The 24,247-nt window shown below is 41.2% G+C and overlaps 1 protein-coding gene across 1 annotated transcript; it reads left to right on the top strand.

Annotated features, from left to right (window-relative positions):
- Window positions 1–18,865: 18,865 nt before the first annotated feature.
- Window positions 18,866–23,976, top strand: LOC138879740 (uncharacterized). Its single transcript, XM_070159375.1, has 5 exons — window positions 18,866–19,219; window positions 20,065–20,383; window positions 20,486–21,614; window positions 22,094–22,320; window positions 23,525–23,976. Exons 1-5 carry the CDS (start codon window positions 18,866–18,868, stop codon window positions 23,974–23,976), a joined length of 2,481 nt encoding a protein of 826 aa, XP_070015476.1.
- Window positions 23,977–24,247: the final 271 nt, after the last annotated feature.

Below are 24,247 nucleotides of genomic sequence, written 5' to 3'. Positions count from 1 at the left end.
GTATACAAAATAAATAATGAATAGATAAGACATTACATATTATTAAAAAAACACTCGTCGGAATATGGTTGGTATGTGACATACCAACTATTTCAGTTGAAACTGCGATTGGCCTACTAGGGGTTAAGACAAGGTGATCATTTGTCACCATATATGTTCTTAATATGTGCCGAAAGTCTTTCTAAACTATAAAATCATGCGGAATGCCAAGGGGATATTCAAGGTCTAAGTTTAGTTAGAGGGGGACCTACTGTAAACCATTTTTTCTTCGGGGATGATTTTCTTATCTTTTGTTCTGCTAATATCCAATATGCTACTAATATCTCTAAAATATTAAATATTTATAAAGAATGTTCTGGACAAAAGGTGAACTTTGATAAATCAGCGATATTATTTAGTAAAAATACTCTTGAAATTGATAAAGATGGTATTATTGCAAAGCTAGGTCACTTAAAAAGGAATAATTTAGGCTTTTATCTGGGTTTACCTGCAGTAGCTGGAAGATCTAAGAAGAAAATATTGGAATTTATTAAAGATAGAGTGAGGACAAAAATTAGGGTTGAAAAAGTAATTTTTTAAGTCTAGTGGGAAAAGAGGTGATGCTTAAATTTGTTTTATCCGCGATTCCGGCTTATGCTTTATGTTGCTTTTAATTTTTGAATAGCCTATGCAAAGAGATTAATACTACTATTTTTTCTGATTTCTGGTTGGGAAGAAACAAGGACAGGAGGAAAATGCATTTTGAAATATGTGAGAATCTTTGTTTAGCAAATCAAAATGTGGAATTTGTCTTAGAGATTTAAAACCTTTTAACCAAGCTTTGTTAGCTAAATTTGTTTGGAGAATTTTAACTCAACAAGATTCATTACTCTTTAAAATTCTCAAAAGTAAGTATTTTCAAAATAATTCCTTCCTTAAAGCTACTGTTTCATCATCTAGTTCTTGGATATGGAAAAATATTATTTTGGGAAGAGCATCATTGCAAAAAGGGATCCGATGGAGGGTAGGAGCAGGTAAAAATACTAAGGTCTGGATTGACCCTTGGATTCCTAATTCTAGTGGAATTTCTTACCAACATTATCATACGCAAGTGAATATAGAGTTACAAGTTAATGTTCTTATCAATCAAAAAATGCATACTTGAGAGTTGCACGATCTTCAGAATTTATTTTGTATTGATGATATTCATGCAATTTTATTTATCCCCGTCTCTACTACGGGCTCATTGGATAGAATTATTTGGCATCACTCTAAGTCAGATAATTATGAGGTTAAATCAGGTTATCATTTAGCTAAGAAAATTGCAAGATATAGGGAGTTAACAATGCTAGACCCCAATCTAGTCATCACTCGTTTTTCAAAAACATTTTTGGAGTTCTTATAGTCTCAGAACATTTAGAACAAATAAAAATATTTTATTAGGAAATTTATTTTGAATGTGTTACATGTTAATTGTACTATTTCTAAATGTTTAAAGTTTAAATCATGTATGTAATATATGTAAGGTATGTGGCTTAGAAAATAAAACTATTGATCATATGCTCTTTAGATGTCATAAAGCTTAGTTAGTTTGAAAATTAAGTCCTATTAATTGGCCTAATTTAGAAAATATTTTAGATCTTTGTTGGATGGTGGTATGATGATTTTATTACTGCTAATAAATATCTTGAATCTATTGAAATTGTTAAACTAAGTATTTCAATCATATGACATTTTGAAGGCTAGAAGTTTGTGGAATTTTAATGGGGATATATGTGAACCTAATGAACTTGTAAACAAATTACTTTTTGATTTTCATGACTATGAAAATTCTATGCTTACAATCTCTTCTCCTTCCCACATATCTGACTGTTCTGATAATAAAAATATTACTGTAGCATAAGATGGTGCTGTTATGTTTGCAGATGCTTGGTTACAATTGGAAAAGAAGATGGCAAGTATTGGAGTGGCGAGTATGGATAGCTTTGGTCATTTTCTTCAATACTTTGGCACCCCAATTCAATTTGTTGGAAAAGCTATTACTGCTGAAGCACTAGAAATTTGTGAAGCTTTGGAAAAAGCTATAGAAAATAGATGATCAAATGCACATATTCTATCAAATGCCAAAAATATGGTGGATATGATAAGTAAAATGATGGTGGTCTCATGGGAGATAGAGACTACTTATGAAGATATCTGGAAGATAATGAATTCCTTTGAAGATATAAATATTGCATATATTCCTAGATCTTGGAATGTCTTAGCATATATTTTAGCTAAGTTTTCTATTTTGCTATTACATAGAATTACTTGGGTTTTTACTTTTCCAGGTCGGATTGTAAACTATGTTGTTGCATCCTTTGACTCTTTGAGAGTTATTATTATCTAATATAGTAAAGTTGTTTGCTGGAAAAACTCATAAATACTTCCATGATGCTTTTGAGATATCCAACACCAACACATCAGCTTCATCAAGCATATCTGAATTCTCTCATGGCAAGGTTGTCTTAACTTCTTCATTTTTATCTATATTTATAATTCATATGTATTATTAATTATGATTTTATTATTTAAGTATTTCATGATATTAATTTAAATCTATATTTAAAGTTTTGTTTTTAAGATTTTGATATGCTAATATGATGGGCTTAGTAATCATTGAGTTTGAGATACTCTTCTTATTATTTGTAATTTTATTTTATTTTGTTTTAATTTTTTAATTTTTAATTAAATATTTTGTACTAGGCCCGCAAACCACCACAATTTTTCCCAATTCTCATTTCCCAATTTCTAATTTGGGTCGGGCTAACAAGTCTTGTTCTTAAATGAGCTTCAAAAATCTTAGCTCGTTTCTACTAAATCACGAATCGGGTTGGGCCAGCCCAACATGCCAAGTCCATATTGACTTAATAAAAACCCAAAAAGTTAGGGAGAAATTCAAAAATAGCCAGATTTACAAGTGATCATACAAAATAGCCACAATTTCAAAAGTAATCGAAATTTAGCTCCTTTTCATGTAAAGATAAATCTGAACGAAAACACTATTCAAAATCCAGAAAAATACTCCAGCATAATATACTGGATCCAGCAAAATATTTCGGTCCAGCATAATATGTTGGAAGTTCATACACAGGTGCACCGAACTCCAGTATATTATGCTGGATCGGTCTTTATTGCAGCAAAATAGTGACTATTTTTCAATGACTTGGCAAACGTTAGCTATTTTTGAATGACCCATCCGAAAAATGGCTAGACCGTGCTATTTTAACAAAAATATTATTATCACATCGGCCCAAACCACCAAAAATTGACCTCTGTATACGGCGAAATTGGAGGAACCAATTTCTCGCTAATAAGGCATTTCGAAAGATCACCTCGAAGGCTCAAGACCGCGGACCGAGTACCCTCCCTCGAGGTATATCGACACCCTACCTCTAGATAACATTGGTCGTGACCCCAACGGGCATGGGGACTTTCTGAAGAGTGCGGCCAGGGTCGGCAAGATCTGTCAGGCTAGTCTGAAGCTAGTCTGAACCTACATCATAAAGTCAGTCAGCTGTCCCATCCCGGTTTCTTTATCATTAATGTACTTTGTACTATGTTGGGATTTCCTTTTCTATATAAGGGGGACTTTTGGCCCTTTGTAATTCTCTGTTGCTCCATCCGCTTCACAAAAAATATAGAAGAACACTCTCTTTGCTTTCTCATACACTCTCTCGGTATTATTACTTTTATTTATTGTCTTCATATTTGTTCATCGTTTATCGCTTATCATTGGCTATAAAGAGCATCCGTCAATCTTATTATAACTGTTAGTCATATTTCAACCCCCCTCGATAGCTCGTAATCGAACCCCGGGATCGACCTTGATGCCCGGAATCAACAAACCTCTGGCCCTAAGTAACTGGCCTATCGGTTTTATTGGAGCTCCCTCCTTCACTTTATTTCGTCTCTAAATCACATATACCTAGCACCAATTGCTTAACAAACTAGCATAAAAATAGATCACGTATTTTTGGAGTCCCATCAACAAATTTAATTGTTATTACCATTTTTATGGTAAATAGTTTAGCGCCCACCGTGGGGCTAAAAATAATAGTGATTATTTTCTTGCTGGTTTTACTACATAATGCAAGTTATCTTTCACGCTTTTTCTTTTCCAAGATCTTCGATTTCAGGTCGAGATGTCTAACTCGGTAAACGAGGATGAAAACAACAATTTTGAGGACCATGGGGAAAATGGTGTGGCTATTCCAGGCATTGTTGTGCCACCACAAAACCCTGGGAATACACCGGAGCCAGTCCTCGTGGACGCGGTCTCATACGACACCCAGCGCATCGACATAAGCTCCTACACTGATAGGAGCGTGCACCAAGGGGATTAACAAGGAGCACAGAAAACCCCAACTACGGAAGAATGTGAGGTTAGCCTTCATGTTATTTTTGAAATGTTGCAGGCACAACAGCTAGCTATTGCTCAGCTGCAAAGTCACCAGAAAACACCTAGCACGGTCACCGGGGACAGCTCCCCCAGCCGAACATGTACCTGAGAGATCGAGTAATAACGGATCGATATTGACCCTGCCATCGTAAAAATGCTCGAGGACCACACCAAAAGAATTGAATCGGGCGAGAAAATGATAAAAGCCAATGATAAGAAGGTCGAGGCCTACAACTCCATGGTCGATTGCAAAGGTCGTTTCCCGAGAAAGCGGCCCCGAAACCCATTCCAAAGAAGTTCAGAATGCCGGAACTCCCAAAGTACAATGGGACCTCAAACCCCAATGAACATGTTACTGCCTACATTTGCTTAGTGAAGGGCAATGATATAAAGAACGACGAGATCGAGTCCATCTTACTAAAGAAGTTTGGGGAAACACTCTCGAAGGGGGCCATGATGTGGTATCACAACTTGGCTCCTAACTCCATAGATTCATTCTCCATGCTAGCAGACACCTTTGTAAAGGCACATGCCGGCGCCATCAAAGTAGCGACAAGGAAATCCGATGTTTTCAAAATTAAGCAAAGGGAGAACAAGATGCTGCGGGAATTCGTATCTTGCTTTCAAATGGAACGGATGGAGCTACCGCCATTATCCGACGATTGGGCAGTGCAGGCTTTCACTCAAAGTCTAAACGAACGAATCTCGGTGGCTTCAAAGCAGTTGAAATAGAATTTGATTGAGTATCCAGCTGTGACCTGGTCGGACGTCCACAATCGGTACCGGTCGAAAATTAGGGCCGAAGATGACCAGTTGGGAGCCCCCTCGGACTCAGTATACCCAAGCAGGCTCCTAACAAAGGAACCAACACCAAACAAAGAAAGATACCATCCGTACATCAAAGACAGGAGGAACGTCTCGAGGCACAACCCACCTTGCAATGATCGAAAGATAGACCAAGGACAGGATCCTCGGGCACTCACCAACAGAGCTAGATTAGATAGGAATGCAGGGCCAACGGGGGCACCTCACTTGTCAGAATACAACTTCAATGTCGATGTATCAGACACCGTGTTCGCCATCAGTAAAATCAGAGATGCCAGATGGCCCAGGATTGTACAATCGGATCTTTCACAAAGGAATCACAACTTAGTGTGCGAGTTTCACAACACGTACGGTCACAGTACCGAGGATTTCCACCAACTCCGAGAAGAAGTAGCTCGACTACTTAACAAAGGTCATCTTTGGGAATGCCTTGGCGATCGAGCCAAAAATCACTTCCGGGAAAGAGAGGCGGCCAAGAAGAATGAAGCTAACGAGCCACAACATGTCATCCACATGATCTTGGAAGGCGTCGATGCCCCGCAGGAACCCGTAATGAGAAGGACGAAAATATCCATCACCAGAGAAAAGCGGACCCGGGAATATATTCCCGAGGATGCCCTCACATTCAGCGAAGAGGACACCAAGACCTTGTCTCAACCTCACAATAATGCACTGGTAATCTCTTTCCTTTTGAATTCTTTTCAAATAAAACGTGTACTCGTGGATCCAGGTAGCTTGGCCAACATTATCAGGTCGAGGGTGATAGAGCAGCTCGGACTGCTTGACCAATGTCCGCCACTCGAGTCCTCAACGGATTCAACATGGGAAGTGAAACAAAAAAGGGAGAAATCACCCTCCGAGTCATCGTGGCTGGGACAACCCAAAACGTCAAATTCCATGTCATCGAAGGAGACATGAGGTACAACGCCTTATTCGGATGGCCATAAATACACTGCATGAGAGAGATACCATCCACACTACAGCAAAAGATGAAATTCCCGACAAAAGATGGGATCAAAACTGTCTACGGGGAACAACATGCGACAAGGGAGATGTTCGTGGTGCACGATGTGGCACTAGCATTAGGAACTCCGCTCGCAAAAGAGCCAAAGGGTAATCAGGCCATGCTTTCGATCAAACCCGATCTAATAAAGTAAAGGACCATATCGTGTCCTCGTCTCGAGTAACTAAGACGCATCGGTCCTCAAAATGTTGCCGGTACATCCTACACTAAGGTATCACCATCTCCCTTTTCATTTCGTATTTCGTACTAACCCTTATGCAAGCGCCCGACTGAAGCAGTCAGAGCGTTAGTCCAACTCTAAAACCTTAAGGTTTTTATCCCGAAAAGGGTTTTACCGGCAAGGTTTTTAACGAAGAAACATTTGTATGCTACCTAAGGGAGACTCAACAAATGTTCGAGGCTTCTTTTGCAATCAACCTCGAACACTGGGGGGCATTCCCCCCCGGAGGCCATCCGCTCGGAAAAACCAAGAAATGTCAAATGGGGTCCCTATAGGAAAATAATGTACCGGGCCAAACGGTCGAACGACCGTGTTTGTATAACCGGGCCCCCGACGGCGAATACATATATACATGTATCAAATAATTGAAGAATATCTTTTGTCAAAGCATCTCGCGCTCCAGAAGAAGCTTGGTACGTCCGTAAAAACAATTTTTCCGCCGGATAAATCCCGAAGACTCGAGGACTGGCGTCTACAATTCAACGCCCGAATGACCTCCAGGTTGGGACTCCGAAATCCCAAACCCTTAGGTGAGGCAACAATCGCAAAACATCTCCAAGGCCAAAGGTGCCCCGACACTCGGGGACTGGCGTCGGTATCTCCAAGAATGCACAACCTTAGGGTCAGGATCTCCAAAATCGTAATCCCTCGACGAGGAAATACAAAGTTTTCGAATAATATCTCCCGAGTTAGGAAACCCTCAATGACTCGGGGACTACTATCAAGCGCCACCTCCATCGGCTTATAAAAACCCGAGGCCCTAAGACCCCGAGCGGGCAGACTCGGTCTCGTAAGACCTACTTAAGGCAGCAACTATATCTATAAGACCTCAACGGCATGAAAGACCTGTAAGACCTCAACGGCATGAAAAACCTGTAAGACCTCAACGGCATGAAAAACCTGTAAGACCTCAACGACATGAAAAATTTGTAAGACCTCAAGCAAGGCATGAACCACACTTGTTACGAAGTGACAAAACTATAAGACCTCAACGGCATGAAAAACCTCTAAGACCTTACTAAAGGCATAGACCCGATCTCAAAGTTTCGGCTATATATTGAACTTGTAAGACCCCTAAAAAAAGCATACCCTCGATATATATGCCGAAACTACTTCACTCGGGACTCAAAGGCTCCGGCCAAACACAAGTGACTCCGGTCACACGGCTGTACCAGCCGAACTAACGCGACTCGAGGATGCCCGACCGTCACTACAAGGCGTAAGAGCCATTGTCGCCAGCCCACACGGGACTTCAATTACTTTGAATCTACTTCGGAAAGAACCGGTTAAACAAGCTACTCTCAACATAGGCAAATGAGCTTCGACCATGTCAGCTCCAAATCACAGGCTTCTAGCTACTCAGCCTCCGAGCCAAAACTCCCGAGGTGCTCGAACATCGCCGCAAGTTACTCAAACTCAAGGTTCTTCCCGAACCGACGACGAGTCAGGCAAAATTTACTTCAAAAGTCCTTAATTGGAGGAAAATAAAGCCTACATAAAAGGTCGCATCGACCAAGCGCGTAAGAGCCATTGTCGCCAACCTAATGAGCCTCAGGGCCACACACACTAAAAGGTCACATTGACCAAAAGCATAAGAGGCACTGTCGCCATTTTAAATTTGAAAACTTGAGGGTTAAAATGATCTTTAGTCGTAACCCGATTCGGAGACTGGACCCAAAATAGTTAACTATACATGCCTAAGGGCAAAGAGTAAGAGCCATTGTCGCTAGCTTATATTAAAAGGTCACTTCGACCCAAAATGTAAGAGTCATTGTCGACAGCTTATATTAAATGGTCGCTTCAACCTAAAGCGTAAGAGCCATTGTCGCCAGCCTACTTTAAAATGTCACTTCGACCCAGGGCATAAGGGCCGTTGTCGCCAGCCCACGTACACTAAAAGGCCACATCGACCAAAAGCGTAAGAGCCACTGTTGCTAGTCTAAAATATGGCCATTCAAAGGTCAAATAAGCTCGAGTCAATGCCCGACTCGGGGACTGAGCCCAAAACAGGTATCCTAAGTATGCCTAAGAGCAAAAGTATGTAAGAGCCTACGCGCCAGTATACGGAGCCCTGCGGCCACATCATTACTCCGAGGATTCCTACCAATGCAAAAACCAGCTTGCCTAGTCAAAATCAAGACAGAAAAAGATACGAAAGGAGTAAAACCGCAAGGTTTTCTTTTATATACATGCAAGAAACGCAACCTCCAGCTACAAACATGCTTTGAAAATGCTACATACAGATGACAAAATCTTTCCCCCCCCCCTAGGGGTTACGGCCTGTCAGTCTCATCCTTGCTTTCCTCGGCATCTGGCAAAAGTAACCGAGCGTCACATTCATCCGCCCTTGCTAGCGCCAATTCTTCCGATAGGGTGAAACCCTATCATGGATATCCTCAAGGGTTTTTCTTCAAGACTTGCAACGAGCATATTCTTTAATCCTCACTTCGCGGTCGAGGATCCTTCTTAGCTCGCTTGAGCATCGGCAGTATCGTTTGAGTAGATCGCCATCTACTGGTCAGCCTTAGTCCGGCTCATTGATGCTTCTGCCTTGGCATCAATGATCTCAGCCCTGACTTTTGAAAGCTCGGACTCAAGCTTTGCAATCATTTCTGTCTGAACCAAAGCATTGTCGCGAGCTATGCGAAGTTGAGCTTCAAAAGCAGGAACTTTGGCCAAAGCATCCTTCCACTCTAAAGCCTGAGCATCCGCTTGAGCTTTCAATTCACCATGCTCACGCCTGGCCCGGCCAACTTCATCTCGAAGGCGCTCTAGGGCCTTCGTCTTTTTCTGTAGCTGAAATAAACTAAGTATTAGCCCCGGGAACCATGAGGCGGAATGTACACTCACCCAGGACAGAAAACTACCTGCTCCTTCAGGTGGTTCTCGTAATTCGGGCTCCGGCCCACCTCACTACAAGTGTACCAGCTCGATTTTTTTTTCATCACAAAGGAGCCTCAGGGATCTCTCCTCATCCAGAACTTTCCGTATCCTGGCATCATAACGAGTAGCCCGGACTTAAGCTTGTCGAATAACTGCAAAAGAAGACTCAATAAGGAAAGGAAGGGGCAAAACTCGAAAAACCTGTGCCAAAACTCACCGCAAAGTGAAGCTGTTGGGTTTCCTCAAAGGTTGAACGCACACCTGCCAATCCAGTCCCTTCGGCCCTAAAAGAGCCTACTCCGGTCGAAGCGCGGTTGCTCGGTGTATGAGACCCCGAATTTCTAATATCTCCAAAATGCTATCGATGAAAAAAGAAGGTGACAGCAACGGAGAAGCCCTCTTTTCGAAATCGGGAACCGTGGACACGACAGGCTCGAATGATGCTTCCGCTCCGAAACCCCGATCCAGCTCCGCCTTACTTTGAGCGACATCGCCCTATGGAAACACCTCTCGTTCATTGGTACCGTCATTCAGCCCGGGAGCTGGCAACCTTTCCCCCTCTCCGAAGGAGCGTGGCCTCTCCTCGAAAGGCTCTCTAGTGCCTACAATAGTAAGATTAATGTGCGTAAAGGGGGATATGCTTCTCCGCGTAAAAGAAAGGAAAGGAAGGAATAACACAACACTCACCATGGTGTTTTGCTTCCTATCTGCCCCGGTACAAAACTCGCCATTTGCTCTCATCATAGGTCGAGTGGATCGCCAACTTTCGAACCCAGTCCGGCAAATCGGGAACCTCGCCCGGCGCCCATGAAACCGCTACGAGAAAAGAAAAGAAGGAACGGTTACGAAACCAGGCTTTCGCCATAGATAGAACTGATAAAGCAAGAGATGCACCACTTGCAAGTATAATTCCATTCCTTAGGGAATGGTATGAGATCCTCGGGGATAATGTCAGTGGTTCGCACCCGGACGAAGCGAATCATCCATCCCCGGTCTCCGTCTTCCTCGTCGTCAACAATGAAAGGCTGTCACAAAAAAAGAAGGGCAACTGATTAAAATGGTGTAAGCCCCGAAAAGGCAGAAGCAACCCTATTTATATATGGAAAGAACGGCGACGATTCACCTGCCTCAAAGCCGGTTAAGAACACTAACCAATAACATCTTATCCAGTCCCGAGGTGGTACCTGACCTTGAGGATCTCCATCAAAACAAGTTTAGGCTCCAAGAAACCAATAACACCTTCTCCAGTCCCGAGGTGGTACCCGACCTCTAAGATCTCCATCAAAACAAAGTTTAGGCTCCAGGAAGCCAATGGCATCATTACGAGACCCGAGATGATACTCGACCTCGGGGATTTTTTGCCAAAAAGGGATTAGGCTCCAAGGAAATAAGCATTTAAACTCCACCCGTATGGGCTTGGCCCCTGGGTACCGTCCGAGATCGGACAAACCCTCTTTCAAGATCTATTTACAGTGCCCTAAGGCTATTTACACTAAGCCCAGAGCGAGTTTCCAGGTGGTCCGAATTTGAACGAACCTCCGCTCGGGGGCTTCCCTCAAGAGATCAAAGGCAGTCCCTGTCCACAGGCCTCCGAGCGAATTTCTTCTCAAAGGTTGCCACGAAGTTCAAGTAATAAACCATGATTCCAAGGCCCAAAACGTTACTTTCATTCTACTCGAAGTCAAGGTCCCGACGACCCGAGTTCATCGGTCGATTCAGGTTCGATCCAAGGGATCGCAAAAGGTTCCACACAAGGCCATATTAATCGACCAAAGGCCAGAAAGAATACTCGCACCCGGGTTTGGTATTGGCAACAGCAGATGGAGCCATTCATTCAGAGTCTCCACAAACATAAAAGGATATAGCAAGCATCGAAGACAAATTGGAGAAAATATGTTCGTATTCATGAAACATTCAATTACAAAAGCCCATGATGGGTCCTTATATATGATTACAAAAGCTCATGAGGGGTCCTTACACAGAAATAAAGAAGCATGAGGGTGTACATATAATAAAAGCCTAAGAGCCTAGCCTATTCTCGAAGGTGCGTCCTCGATAGCTACATTTTCAGGCATCATCTCCTCAGGCACGCTTCCTCAAAGAAAATATCTTCCAAACACAACCCCCTCGGGAGTCTTATCTCGATCCCCCAGAATGGCATCTTCAAAAGGGGAGACAACAAAGAGGAAAGCGATGGAGAAGAGCAAAGTGATGCGAAAGTAGAAAGGAATGAAGAAGTGGCTGGGTGAAAAATCTGGCTAGTATGGATTTCGCCAGTCTATTAATGTAAAGCTACTTCTCAAGACATTGCTCCGGTGTGGGATACAATAGTTAGTAGATAGTACCACCTCACTCCGTGGAAAACAAAGGGAGTGAGGCATCGTACCGGATAATCAGGGGAGGTGAGCATTGGTGTATAGTCCGAGAACCCTCTTGAGCAGCGTTGTATAATCCAAATATTTCCTCGGGTCGGAGGAAATCGGTCCTCTGCTTCGTCGTCCCGAGCTAACGACAATGGCAATAACAACAACAATAACAACAACAAAAAAACAGCGTAGAGATAGCGAGAAAGGAAGAATGGATAGGTACGGGAAGGTACTAGGATAAAAGGCTGACCCTAGAAGGCCCCCATTTATAGAAAGGGGGGCGATGTAACCAACGACGCCATTATCGTCCTCAAAAAATTAACGACAGGCACATTTAACGCATCCCTGGGAGCTGAATCGACGTCGACATTATGACTTTGGAAAATGAGAAACCGCAATACGTTGAAAGATCCTGAAAAGGCGAAATGACGGGACATTTCGGTGATCATGGGGGCTTGCATCATCAGTATGATGTCATCACGGGAAGTCCGAAGAGTCGGATGTCAAAATCATTTCTTGTCGCTCCTCTCTAAGAAACGCGGGGATTAACTGTATCCGGCGAAATCAGAGGAACCAATTTCTCGCTAATAAGGCATCTCGAAAGATCACCTCGAAGGCTCGAGACCGCGGACCGAGTACCCTTCCTCGAGGTCTATCGACACCCTACCTCTCGATAACGTTAGTCGTGATCCCAACGGGCATGGGGAGTTTCCGAAGAGTGTAGTCGGGGCCGACAAAATCTGTCAGGCTAGTCTGAAGCTAGTCTGAACCTGCATCATGAAGTTAGCCAGTTATCCCATCCCGGTTTCTTTATCATTAATGTACTTTATACTATATTGGGATTTCCCTTCCTATATAAGGGGGACCTTTGGCACTTTGTAATTCTCTGTTGCTCCATCCGCTTCACAAGAAATATAGAAGAACACTCTCTCAATATTATTACTTTCATTTATTGTCTTCATATTTGTTCATCGTTTATTGCTTATCATTGGCTATAAAGAGCCTCCGTCAATCTTATTATAACTGTTAGTCATATTTCGACCCCCCTCGATAGCTCGTAATCGAACCCCGGGATCGACCTTGAGGCCCGGAATCGACAAACCTCAGGCCCCAAGTAACTGGCCTATCAGTTTGATTGCAGCTCCCTCATTCACTTTATTTCGTCTCTAAATCACATATAGCTAGCGCCAACTGCTTAACGAACTAGCATAAAAATAGATCACGTATTTTTAGAGTTCCATCAATAAATTTAATTGTTATTACCATTTTCACGGTAAACAACTTCAGATTAGTTGGTCACCTTTGTGTGTAAGATGATAAAACAGGGTGACCTTTGTGACGCAAATCAAAGAGAAGTGATTTTCGTAGAGAATTATGATTAGTTAAGTGATCTTCTGACTAATGCTCGTAATTAACCGACTTCTTGCATCAATGTGTACTGTTTATTCTTGTGAGTCAATCATTCCAAAGCGATAGAGAGGCACTTTAAATAAAAATAACAAAAAAATAAAAATAAAAATTAGAGAGAGACTTTAGTTTTTTGTACGTGCACATCTGACATTACATGTTCAAATCTCATCAACCCTTTCTTTTTCCAACAGGTCCACTCTTTCCAAAGAGGAATTAATATTAGTAGTTTTTTTTTATTATTTTCCATGTCTATTAGCCAAACTTAACTTTCTACGACTTTAGAATCTGGTTAAGTGCAACTAATGATAAGAAACTTAACCTCTTATTAACAAGGTATATATTGACTGAATCAAATTAAGCTTTTAAACTCTCGATTCCCCATAGATGAAGAGTACATGAAAGTCCAATACTACTTTAATAACAGTACTCCAACCACATAGACAAATTAAACACACCACATTTTGTCGTAATTTGAATATACACCTAAGCTTGAGAAGAGGATCAAGAGAGGGTATAGGAACCCTCTCTTCAACATCAAATCCTGGGGACCCTCACCCTCCCCTTTGCTTTGGGAGGTATCTTTTTATTCTATTATTATTATGTATGGAATGAGAATATGATATAAGGCAGAGGATTTGTAAAGGTGGAGCACTGGTCCATGTGGAAGAGTATCTTGTCAAATGATGGAAAGCAACAACCACGTTCTTGTCCCCTTTTTTCCCTTTTTGTTCTCACCCTTCCAGTTAAATAATGACCTAATTTATATTAAGCCCATTGTATGAGGGAGTTTTATTTGATGTAAACACAAGTGATAGATGTAATTTAGAAAAATTGTACTTAATATCATAATTCTGCACGTAAGTAATGATTATTTAATTTGTTAAAGAAACTTGAAACGGTTATTTCTTTTAATTTGGGAGGAGGTACGAGAGTAACGAGACTTACCAGTATATATAATTTTTGTCCATATTACTTCAATGATACTAATTAATATTTCAATATATCTTCACTCTTTAACTCTCGTACAATTCAGTAAAACCAGCATAACTTCAAATTTTTTTAAAAAAAAAACATAACTTCAATTGGGGACATATAATTCCTTAAGGTTCTTGCTTTTTCTACTCTCTCTCGTGTCCTTTCCTTTGGTAAACGATGTTATATGCAACTAGTCATTTTCTCATTTATTCTTCTAACCATGTGGTAGTGGTACTGTCAAGATCCGGATTCTCACACTTGGAATCATGATGACACTTAACATTTCACTTGCAAGAAAAAATAACATTAGTTAAATTAATTAATCAGTTTTAACAATTCGAAATTAAAACATTAATAATTAAAACCGTAGTCATCTAAAATAGATTAATAAAATACCAAATGACGAAAACTAAACATATTCCAAAGTATGGAGTCACGAATACATGAGCATCTAGAATACTATTGACAAAATACAACTATTTAAAACTAAATAAACAGTGAATACATAATGGAAATGGAACTTCAAGGTTGCAGACGCCGTACAACTATACCTCAAGTCTCCAAAAGTAGTTGAATCTGAGCAGTCTCGCTACGCGCCGCTGGGACCAACACTGGTATCTGCACAAGAAGTGCAAAAGTGTAGCATGAGTACAACCGACCTCATGTACTCTGTAAGTGCCGAGTCTAACCTCGAAGAAGTAGTGACGAGACTATGGCAAGGCACTTACAAATAACATGTACGAAATAATAATAAGAGAAAAACAGGAATAGAAATAAAGCAATAAATTCATATAAACGGACCCGAAGGTCAACTACCAGATAGCCCCAGAATAATAAAGTCTCAAGTCTCACATTATAATATTGAGGATATCTCTACAATTTCAAACAATTACAACATAACAATTCCATTGCGGCGCGTAACCCGATCCCAACATTTCATCATTTGTCCATATCATAATCTATCACTATTCTTTCGTATCATTTCAATTCTGTTGCAGCGTGCAACCTGATTCCCAAACAATTTCAAATCATCAACATAAATAAACAACAATTATATTTATAAAATGTCAACATAGAGGAGATGAATGTGTAGAACAATAGAGAACCACAGAATAATCAGAGAATATCCAACATCTCGGAATCTCAAATTTTACCAATTCATTAGTATAGAACAGTTAAACAACTCAAATAAGCGAAACAATATAATATAGTGCATCAAATAATTAAGAACAATCAAAAAAAGGTAAAACATGTGATAATTAAAATATCCAATTAAGGCAAGTAGAAACAAGTAGCAAATAAGTAAAAATTGTGTGAGAAATGAACAAATTGAGGCAAATAACAAGTATAGCATAGATGTCAAGTAAAAACATGTAACAATTGAAACATATAACAAGAAATAACATGGAATAAATGAAGATATGGAAATAGATATCCCAATCTCGCATGCTAAATCCCAAGACGGCACATATACACTCGTCACCTCGTATATACACCGCTTTCCCACGTAATTCACATAACAAATTCAACAAGTCCTATTCCCTCAAGTCAAGGTTAGACACGCCACTTACCTCACTCCGCGAACCTTACCTTTTGAACAAGTCTCCAGACCAATCAAATCTAGCAAATTATCGATCAAACGATTCAAAATGAGCTTTAAAAACTACTCATTATTTAAAAAGGTTCAATTTTGATCATTTTTGAAAAAAATCAACAAAAGTCGACACCAAACTAGCTTGGTCAAAATATGAGATTCGGGCGAAAACCCGATTATTCATCCGGCCCTGAGCCCGGTTATGTAATTTGTTTCAAAATCCGACCTCAATTTGAGGTCTTGTGAGACCCCATGTGTTTTTTCCTCTTCTCTTACGTAATATACGTAACGTGGCGTGGTTATATTAGGTATATATGATTGAGTATAGCATATTGGGAGAATAAGATTGAAAATGTATGGTAACATCAAGGAACTAAACTAAAGCTTTAGGTCAAAGGAATCCCTTAAACAAAGGTTCGTGGTTAAAGAAATGGCTCGGGTAGCACCCTGCGCGTTTGAAAGGTTTAAGTTAACTTGCACCTGTGGGATAAGACTAAGAGTACCTAATATGCTAACAATAGTATGTTATGAGGTATTATAATATCACACGGGTCACATGTTAAGTTTTGGAGTCAAGCAAGTTGCGAAATAAAGGTCGGCAAAAGTTATCGTAAATTTCTCTAATAAATTTTCTAAACTTTGGGTCAAATATATCAGATCATTTCTCCCATATATAAAACTTTATGGGACCCACAACCTACCAAATCGAAGGTCTACGAGTCTATTTTGCAACCAAAAAAACCTCACATCAAACCGACATTGAAGTAAAAAGTTATGATTGTCTTACCACTGACTATCTAGGCTGAAACCGGGTCGCGAACCGGGTCGGGTTAAACGAGTGGTATAAGTCGGCACATTCGACTTTTAAGACCCCAAAGCATCTCATTTCAGTCCTTAAACAGTTCTCAAGCTGAAGAGAAGGTTCCATGGTGTTCTTGATTGATTAAGGTATGATTTTAACGATTTATACCGTTAAAGTTTGTCCCCGTGCCTAGAAATGCAATCTTTACGCTTTACAATCGTTTCCCCCTTCTATTAGCTGTATTTGGAGCTATTTTTGGAAGATAGGAATTTACTTTTTTTGCTGGTTCTTTAGGCTTTATACTTGATTTGCCAAGGTAATCATCTTGGGACTCTTTTATGATCGTTTTTACAAAGTTCTACGGACGTTTCGTCAAGTTATGGCCATATGGCAAATCTGCCGATTTAAACTCAATTATGAACTATTTATAGGTGCGTATAAGCTGCATATATATAGTGTTTGTGAAGCTTAGGACGTAAAGAACAACTTTCGTGAAGGAACTACAGGCATTCGGACGTTCGTTGGAAAGGTATGTTAAGGCTAAGCTCTGTCCTTCCTTTTTGCACGAATTCTGGGAAATTCCTAAAACGTCAAATGTGATATTTTACTATTCTATTACTAGAAAGACCTTCTATGAAAGGCATTGGGATTGTAGCTGAAGTATTTTCATGATGCTATTAGGTTGATATTTCACTCATTCGGTTAAATAGGGTATTTGACATCTATATATGTCATTTTGTCGGCTTTCTTAACTATATGTCTATATATATGAATTCTTATTCGTCTTTGGGTTGTGTGAAAAAAATAAAGGCATGTAGTATTTGCGATCAGTCCTTCTTCCTTGTTAAAATGTATTTTAAAATCTCTAAAGTGACACGTCGATTTCCAAAAATCTCAAATATAATTTTTATGTTTAAACTACTAAAACAATTGATTTTTTTTAAAATACTTTCTTTTACTAAATATCAAGAAATCAGGTATAAGGACTAACTGAAGCACCTTAAGCTTTTTATCAACCTCTTCAGAGTTAAGTTATCTTTCTAAAACCCGAGTTAAGTTTCAAGCTTATTCAAAAGAAAGAAAACATATGAGGTTCCACGAGACAATTGTATGTGATACGAAGGTGATGATGAGATTATAAGAATAAGAGTACCAATGAGACAAGATAGGCTAAGTTCTTGTTATGGCCTATTATGTGCATTCAAAGTTCATATCATACATGGCATATTATGCATGGACTTCGAGCTATAATCGGAGGTAAGGGGCCTATTTGCCCGAAAAACTATATATATTGTACAGATGGCCACAGGTTGGCAATATGATACCGGTTAGCTACCGGGAGAGACCGTCATTGCTAGCATTTGGTTGGGTATGTCATGCATTTGCATCAATATATATGTATTCACGACATACGATTACACGAGCATACTATGCACATTTGATTACTATGAGGTCGGATGACGGTCATGGAGGCTATTAGAGTTTCAGTGTCAGGTGGTATCTCTATTACTTTTTTTTACATCAGCTATGTATGATTCTACTTTCTGCCTTACATACCAGTACATTTTTATTCGTACTGATGTTCCGTTGCCTGGGGATACTGCATTTTTGTTTCGTGCGTGCAGGTCCAGGTAGGGACTCTGATCAACCCCTTCGCTAGGATTTCGGGGCTCAGCTATGAGTTGGTAAGCTCCACTTCTTCCTGGAGCTTTCATAAGATGGTTACTTTTGTTGTACAGTTTGGGTATAGTCGGGGTTTTGTCCCGATAATGCTTATGACACTTATAGAGGCTATTGTGGACACAGGGTTTCTTTTTGCAGCTTTCAGTATCCAGCCCATAGGCTTGGCATGTATATATATGTGTGTAGGCATGTATGTCTCCAATCGCGGCCTCGTCGGCCAGCTAGTACTTTATTATTTTGGCTCGTCTACCTTTGTTTATATGGCTTGTTGTTATTCAGGTCATGACCTTAATAGTCCAGGCTTAGTATTTCAGATGTTGTGCTGCCCGATCTGTTGGGCCCCAGTTTAGTTAGCTAGTATGTTTAGTGGCTAACTCGATCAAATACAGTATCGAGTGCCAGTCGTGCCTCCCCTAGTTTGGGGCATGATAAACTTGGTATCAGAGCAGGTCGTATCCCAGGGAGTCCACAAGCCGTGTCTAGTAGAGTTTTGCTTATGGGTGTGTTGTGCACCACACTTATAATCAGGAGGCTATGAGGCATTTAGAAATGGTTATGTTTCTTTCAATTAATAGATCGTGCTATAGAGCAAAGTTGTAAGAACATAAGAAATCTAAATCGTGCATTGTGTTTCTTATCTAACAGGCTACCTACGCTCAGGAGATGGCACAGCGAGAGATAGGTATAAATCCTGAGGAAGGTACCAGGAGTTCCCCACCAGGTCAGAGGGATAGATTTCCCTTAGAGACACACAGTGAGTCTCCAGTACCCCTAGTTTCAGCTTCCCCAGCACTTGTTGGAGCCCAGGGAGATGCAGTACCCCCAGCCTCACCAGTTCCATTAGTACCTGAGGCAGCTAGAGACATAGGACCTCTAGCACCTGTTGTTCTGCCATCAGAGACTGGGGAGCAGGGGATGAGGGAGGCAGTTCAGTTGCTGACTAGGATGATTTCTATTCATGAGCGACTGCTAGAGTCGGGAGCAGATGCCTGGAGAGATCGGACAGGAAGCTCGACGGTATGAGAGTTTCTTCACTTGTCCCCTTCATTATTTACAGGATCCAATTCTATTGAGGATCCCCAGGACTTTATAGACCAAATGTATAGAGTATTGAGGGTGATGCATGCCTCCGTCACCGAAGCTGTGTAGTTGGCTTCTTTTCGACTACGTGATGTAGCCGTCCTATGGTATGAGCATGGGAGAGATCTAGAGGACCTGATGCTCTGTCAGCAGAGTGGGAGGACTTCTCTGAGGCTTTTTTAGCCTATAATTTTCCACGGGAGGTTCAGGAGGCCCGTCTTGACCAGTTTCTTAGCCTGAAGTAGGGGGATATGAGTGTGAGGGATTATAGCCATAAGTTTAATTCTTTTGCGAGGTATGCACCAGATATTGTACGTACCATGAGGGCTAGAGTTCATCATTATGTGGATGGTTTGGGGGATCATCTGATTATAGACTATAGGGTAGCATCCCTATCGGATGATGTAGATATTTCCCGCATACAGGCTTTTGCTCAGACTATAGAGGACCTTTCCCGCCGGATTCGTGATACTCACAGGTATAGGGAATAGAGTAAGAGGGCTCATACTACGGGGTCTTATAGGGAGCCACGAGGTGATTTCAGGCCCCCACTCCATCGATATCCACCTCGATCAGCAGGTAGTTTCCCACCACATATGCAGGGCCAACGGTTTGATCGTTATATTCAGTTAGGACCGGGGTAGAGCTCTGGCCAGCCTGAGGGCCGTCGACAAGAGAATTCCGCACAAATAAGACAACCTACTCCTCTATGTACTCAGGGCGGTAAGCTTCACACCAGCCAGTGTAGACAGGGTTCGAGTGCATGTTATCATTGTGGGTAGACAGGACATTTTATTAGCCGGTGCCCGGGGTTAGGCAGAGCTGTACCAGCTCAGCCTTCAGGATCCACAGTAACCTCTTCTCCCTCATTCCGTGCTCCCCGACTAGGTCCACAGTCTACTCAGGGTCATGGTAGGGGGAGAGGTGGAGGAGACACCTCAGGTTCTAATGGCCAGAACCGCTTTTATGCACTCACAGGCCGACAAGATTCAGAGGCATCCCCAAATGTTGTCACAGGTATATTGACAATGCATTCTCATGCCATTTATGCATTGATAGATCTCGGCTCTACATTTTCATATATTACTCCATTTATTACTGGTAAGCTTGACATGAGATCTGAGTTGTTGCCACAGCCAGTTGAGGTATCTACGCCAGTTGGCGACTCTATTATAGCTAATTATGTCTATTGAGGTTGTACAGTGTTAATTAATGACCGTCCAACTTCTATTGATTTAGTGGAATTGGTTATGCTAGACTTCGATGTCATTATGGGTATGGATTGGTTGGCAGCTTGTTACGCTAATATTGATTGTCGTGCAAAGTTGGTCCGATTTCATTTTCCTGGTGAGCCTATCCTTAAATGGAAAGGTAATACAGCCACACCCAAGGGTAAGTTTATTTCATACCTTAGGGCTCGGAAGTTTATTGCTAAAGGTTGTATATACTATTTGGTTCATGTCATGGATATAGATAAGGAGCCAGCGACTCTTCAATCGGTTCCTATTGTGAATGAATTCCTGACGGTATTCCCTGACGAGCTTCCAGGAATTCCCCCCGAAAGGGAAATCGATTTCGCTATAGATTTGCTTCCTGATACGCAGCCTATATCCATTCCTCCCTACAGAATGGCCCCTGCAGAGCTAAGGGAATTGAAGGAACAACTGAAGGACTTGCTCAATAAAGGCTTTATTAGGCCAAGTACATCTCTATGGGGTGCTCCGGTGCTCTTTGTTCGAAAGAAAGATGGCTTCTTGCGGATATGTATTGGCTACAGGCAACTAAATAAAGTCACTATCAAGAATAAGTATCCTCTTCCATGGATTGATGACTTGTTCGACCAGTTACAAGGTGCCAAATGCTTTTCGAAGATCGACTTGCGATCCGGTTATCATCAGCTACGAGTTAGGGATATTAATATCCCAAAAACAGCATTTAGGACGAGGTATGTCCATTTTGAATTCCTTATCATGTCTTTCGGGCTTACAAATGCCCCAGCAGCCTTTATGGATCTTATGAACCGGGTATTCAAACCATTCTTGGATGAATTTGTGATTGTGTTTATTGATGACATCTTGATATATTCACGATCGGAAGCCGAGATGGCGGACCACTTGCGAGTTGTATTGCGGACTCTCCAGGACTACAAGTTATATGCTAAATTCTCTAAATGTGAATTTTGGCTAACTTCTGTAGCTTTTCTTGGTCATGCTATTACCGGCGATGGTATCAAGGTTGATGGCCAAAATATTGAAGTTGTGATGACTTGGTCGAAGCCCTTGAATCCGACAGAGGTTCGTAGCTTTTTAGGCTTGGCAGTGTATTACCGAAGGTTTGTAGAAGGATTTCCTCTATCTCTGCACCATTGACGAAACTGACACATAAGGGAGCTAAGTTTCAATAGACTGAGTCATGTGAACAAAGTTTTTAGGAGCTAAAGAAAAGGCTTACGACGGCACCTGTCTTGATTCTTCCGGATGGCACCGAGAGTTATGTTGTATATTGTGATGCCTCGATAATTGGCCTAGGTTGTGTTCTTATGCAGCATGGTAAGGTTATTGTGTACGCCTCCAGACAGTTGCGGAAACATGAACAGAACTATCCTACGCACGATCTTGAGTTAGCCGCAGTTGTCTTCGCCCTAAAGATTTGGTGGCATTATTTATATGGGGTTCATATTGATGTTTTCACCTACCACCAGAGCTTTCAGTATTTATTTAAACAGAGGGAGTTGAACCTACGATAAAGAAGATGGCTAGAATTACTAAAGGACTATGATGTTAATATTTTATATCATCCCGGCAAAGCTAGTATTGTTGCTGATGCCCTTAGCCGGAAGTCCATGGGCAGTCTAAGCCATGTTGAAGTTGATAAGGTCAAGATGACCAAATATCTATGCCAGCTAGCTAATTTGCAGGTGCGTTTGGTAGATGCAGAGGGTGGACACATTCTCGTTCAGAATACGGCAAAATCTTCTTTTGTTACTGAAGTGAAAGAGCGACAACACGAGGATCCTGAGCTTATAAAACTGAGGGAAAGTATTCCACAGCAGCGATAACCTTTATTTGAGATAACCGGAGATGGAGTCCTTAGATACCAGGGCCGCTTATGTGTACCGATAGTCGGAGAGCTCCACGCCAAGATTCTTTCGGAGGCCTATTATTCTAGATATGCAGTTCACCTCGGAGCGACAAAGATGTATCGGGACCTTCGACAGATCTATTGTTGAATGAAATGAAAAAAGATATCACGGAGATAGTAGCCCAATGTCCCAACTGCCAGCAAGTTAAAGTCGAACATTAGAGGCCTGGAGGCTTAACTCAGTATATTGAACTTCCATTATGGAAATGGGACATGATAAATATGGACTTCATCACTGGTTTGCCTCGCACTCCATGGAGGTATGATTCTATTTGGGTAATTATTGATAGGCTTACAAAATCTACTCATTTCCTTCCAATTAGGACGACATATTCAGCCGAGGATTATGCCAAGGTTTACATTTGGGAAATTGTTTGCCTTCACGGGGTACCATTATCTATTATCTCTGATCGAGGGGCTCAATTTACAGCACATTTTTGGAAATCTTTTTAGAAGGGTCTAGGCACGCAGGTAAATCTTAGCACAGCTTTTCATCCGCAAACTGATGGACACGCAGAGCATACTATTCAGACAGTTGAGGATATGTTATGTGCATGCGTGTTAGATTTTAAAGGAAATTGGGATAATCATCTACCTCTTATTGAGTTTGCTTATAATAATAGCTTCCAAGCTAGTATTCATATGGCCCCTTACGAAGCACTATACGGGCGGAAGTGTAGGTCACCGATCGGTTGGTTCGAGGTCGGGGAAACAGAGTTGCTAGGTCCTAATTTAGTTTAGCAAGCAATAGAAAAGGTAAAAATCTTAGCACAGCTTTTCATCCGCAAACTGATGGACACGCAGAGCATACTATTCAGATAGTTGAGGATATGTTATGTGCATGCGTGTTAGATTTTAAAGGAAATTGGGATAATCATCTACCTCTTATTGAGTTTTCTTATAATAACAGCTTCCAAGCTAGTATTCATATGGCCCCTTACGAAGCACTATACGGGCGGAAGTGTAGGTCACCGATCGGTTGGTTCGAGGTCGGGGAAACAGAGTTGCTAGGTCATAATTTAGTTTAGAAAGCAATAGAAAAGGTAAAAATTATTAGAGACCGGCTGCATACAGCACAAAGTCGGCAGAAGTCTTATGCAGATGTTCGACGACGAGACTTAGAGTTTGATGTAGAAGATTGGGTTTTCCTGAAAGCATCGCCTATAAAGGGAGTCATGCAATTTGGAAAGAAGGGGAAGCTCATCCCCAGGTATGTTGGACCGTATAAGATTATTCGGAGGATTGGTAGGGTGGTGTACGAGCTTGATTTGCCTTCAGAATTGGGAGCAGTCAATCCTGTGTTTCATGTATCTATGTTGCGGAAGTGCATTGGAGATCCTTCACGTATTACACCCATTGAGGATATTCACATTGCTGAAGACTTATCTTATGTAGAGGTACCAATAACTATTTTAGATCGGCAAGTAAGAAAGCTTCGAACTAAAGAAGTGGCTTCCGTGAAAGTGTTATGGCGAAATAACAACGTCGAGGAGATGACCTGGGAAGCTGAGGAGGAAATGAGGAAGAAGTACCCCCACCTATTTATGACTTAAGGTGAGTTGCATTTAAATAATTGGCAATTATTTCTTTACAACAACTTAATTGGATTTTAAATGACTTGAAAGTGCAATTTAAATTTCTTATTGCGAGATAGCTATACGAAGCCTAGTAGTTGGAATCTTCAGAATTTGATTTATGCTTTGCAAATGTAACAAATATAGCCTCGCAAATAATGTATTAGCGGGAAAAAAAATGAAACCAAGGAATTGACTGGACCCATTCGTGGACGAATGTTCTTAAGGGGGGGAGACTATGAGACCCCAT

Source organism: Nicotiana sylvestris, chromosome 10 (genome assembly GCF_000393655.2).
Source record: "Nicotiana sylvestris chromosome 10, ASM39365v2, whole genome shotgun sequence".
NCBI classification, from domain to species: Eukaryota; Viridiplantae; Streptophyta; class Magnoliopsida; order Solanales; family Solanaceae; genus Nicotiana; species Nicotiana sylvestris.
This window is presented reverse-complemented; position numbering and strand designations above follow the sequence as displayed.

Excerpts from the sequence above, each read along its gene's own strand:
- LOC138879740 (XM_070159375.1), top strand. The coding sequence starts at position 18,866 with ATGGCACAGCGAGAGATAGGTATAAATCCTGAGGAAGGTACCAGGAGT. Across the intron at positions 20,384-20,485 it reads TATTACTCCATTTATTACTG|TGTTAATTAATGACCGTCCA; the intron begins GTAAGCTTGACA and ends GAGGTTGTACAG. Across the intron at positions 21,615-22,093 it reads TTGGCAGTGTATTACCGAAG|TATTGTTGCTGATGCCCTTA; the intron begins GTTTGTAGAAGG and ends CGGCAAAGCTAG.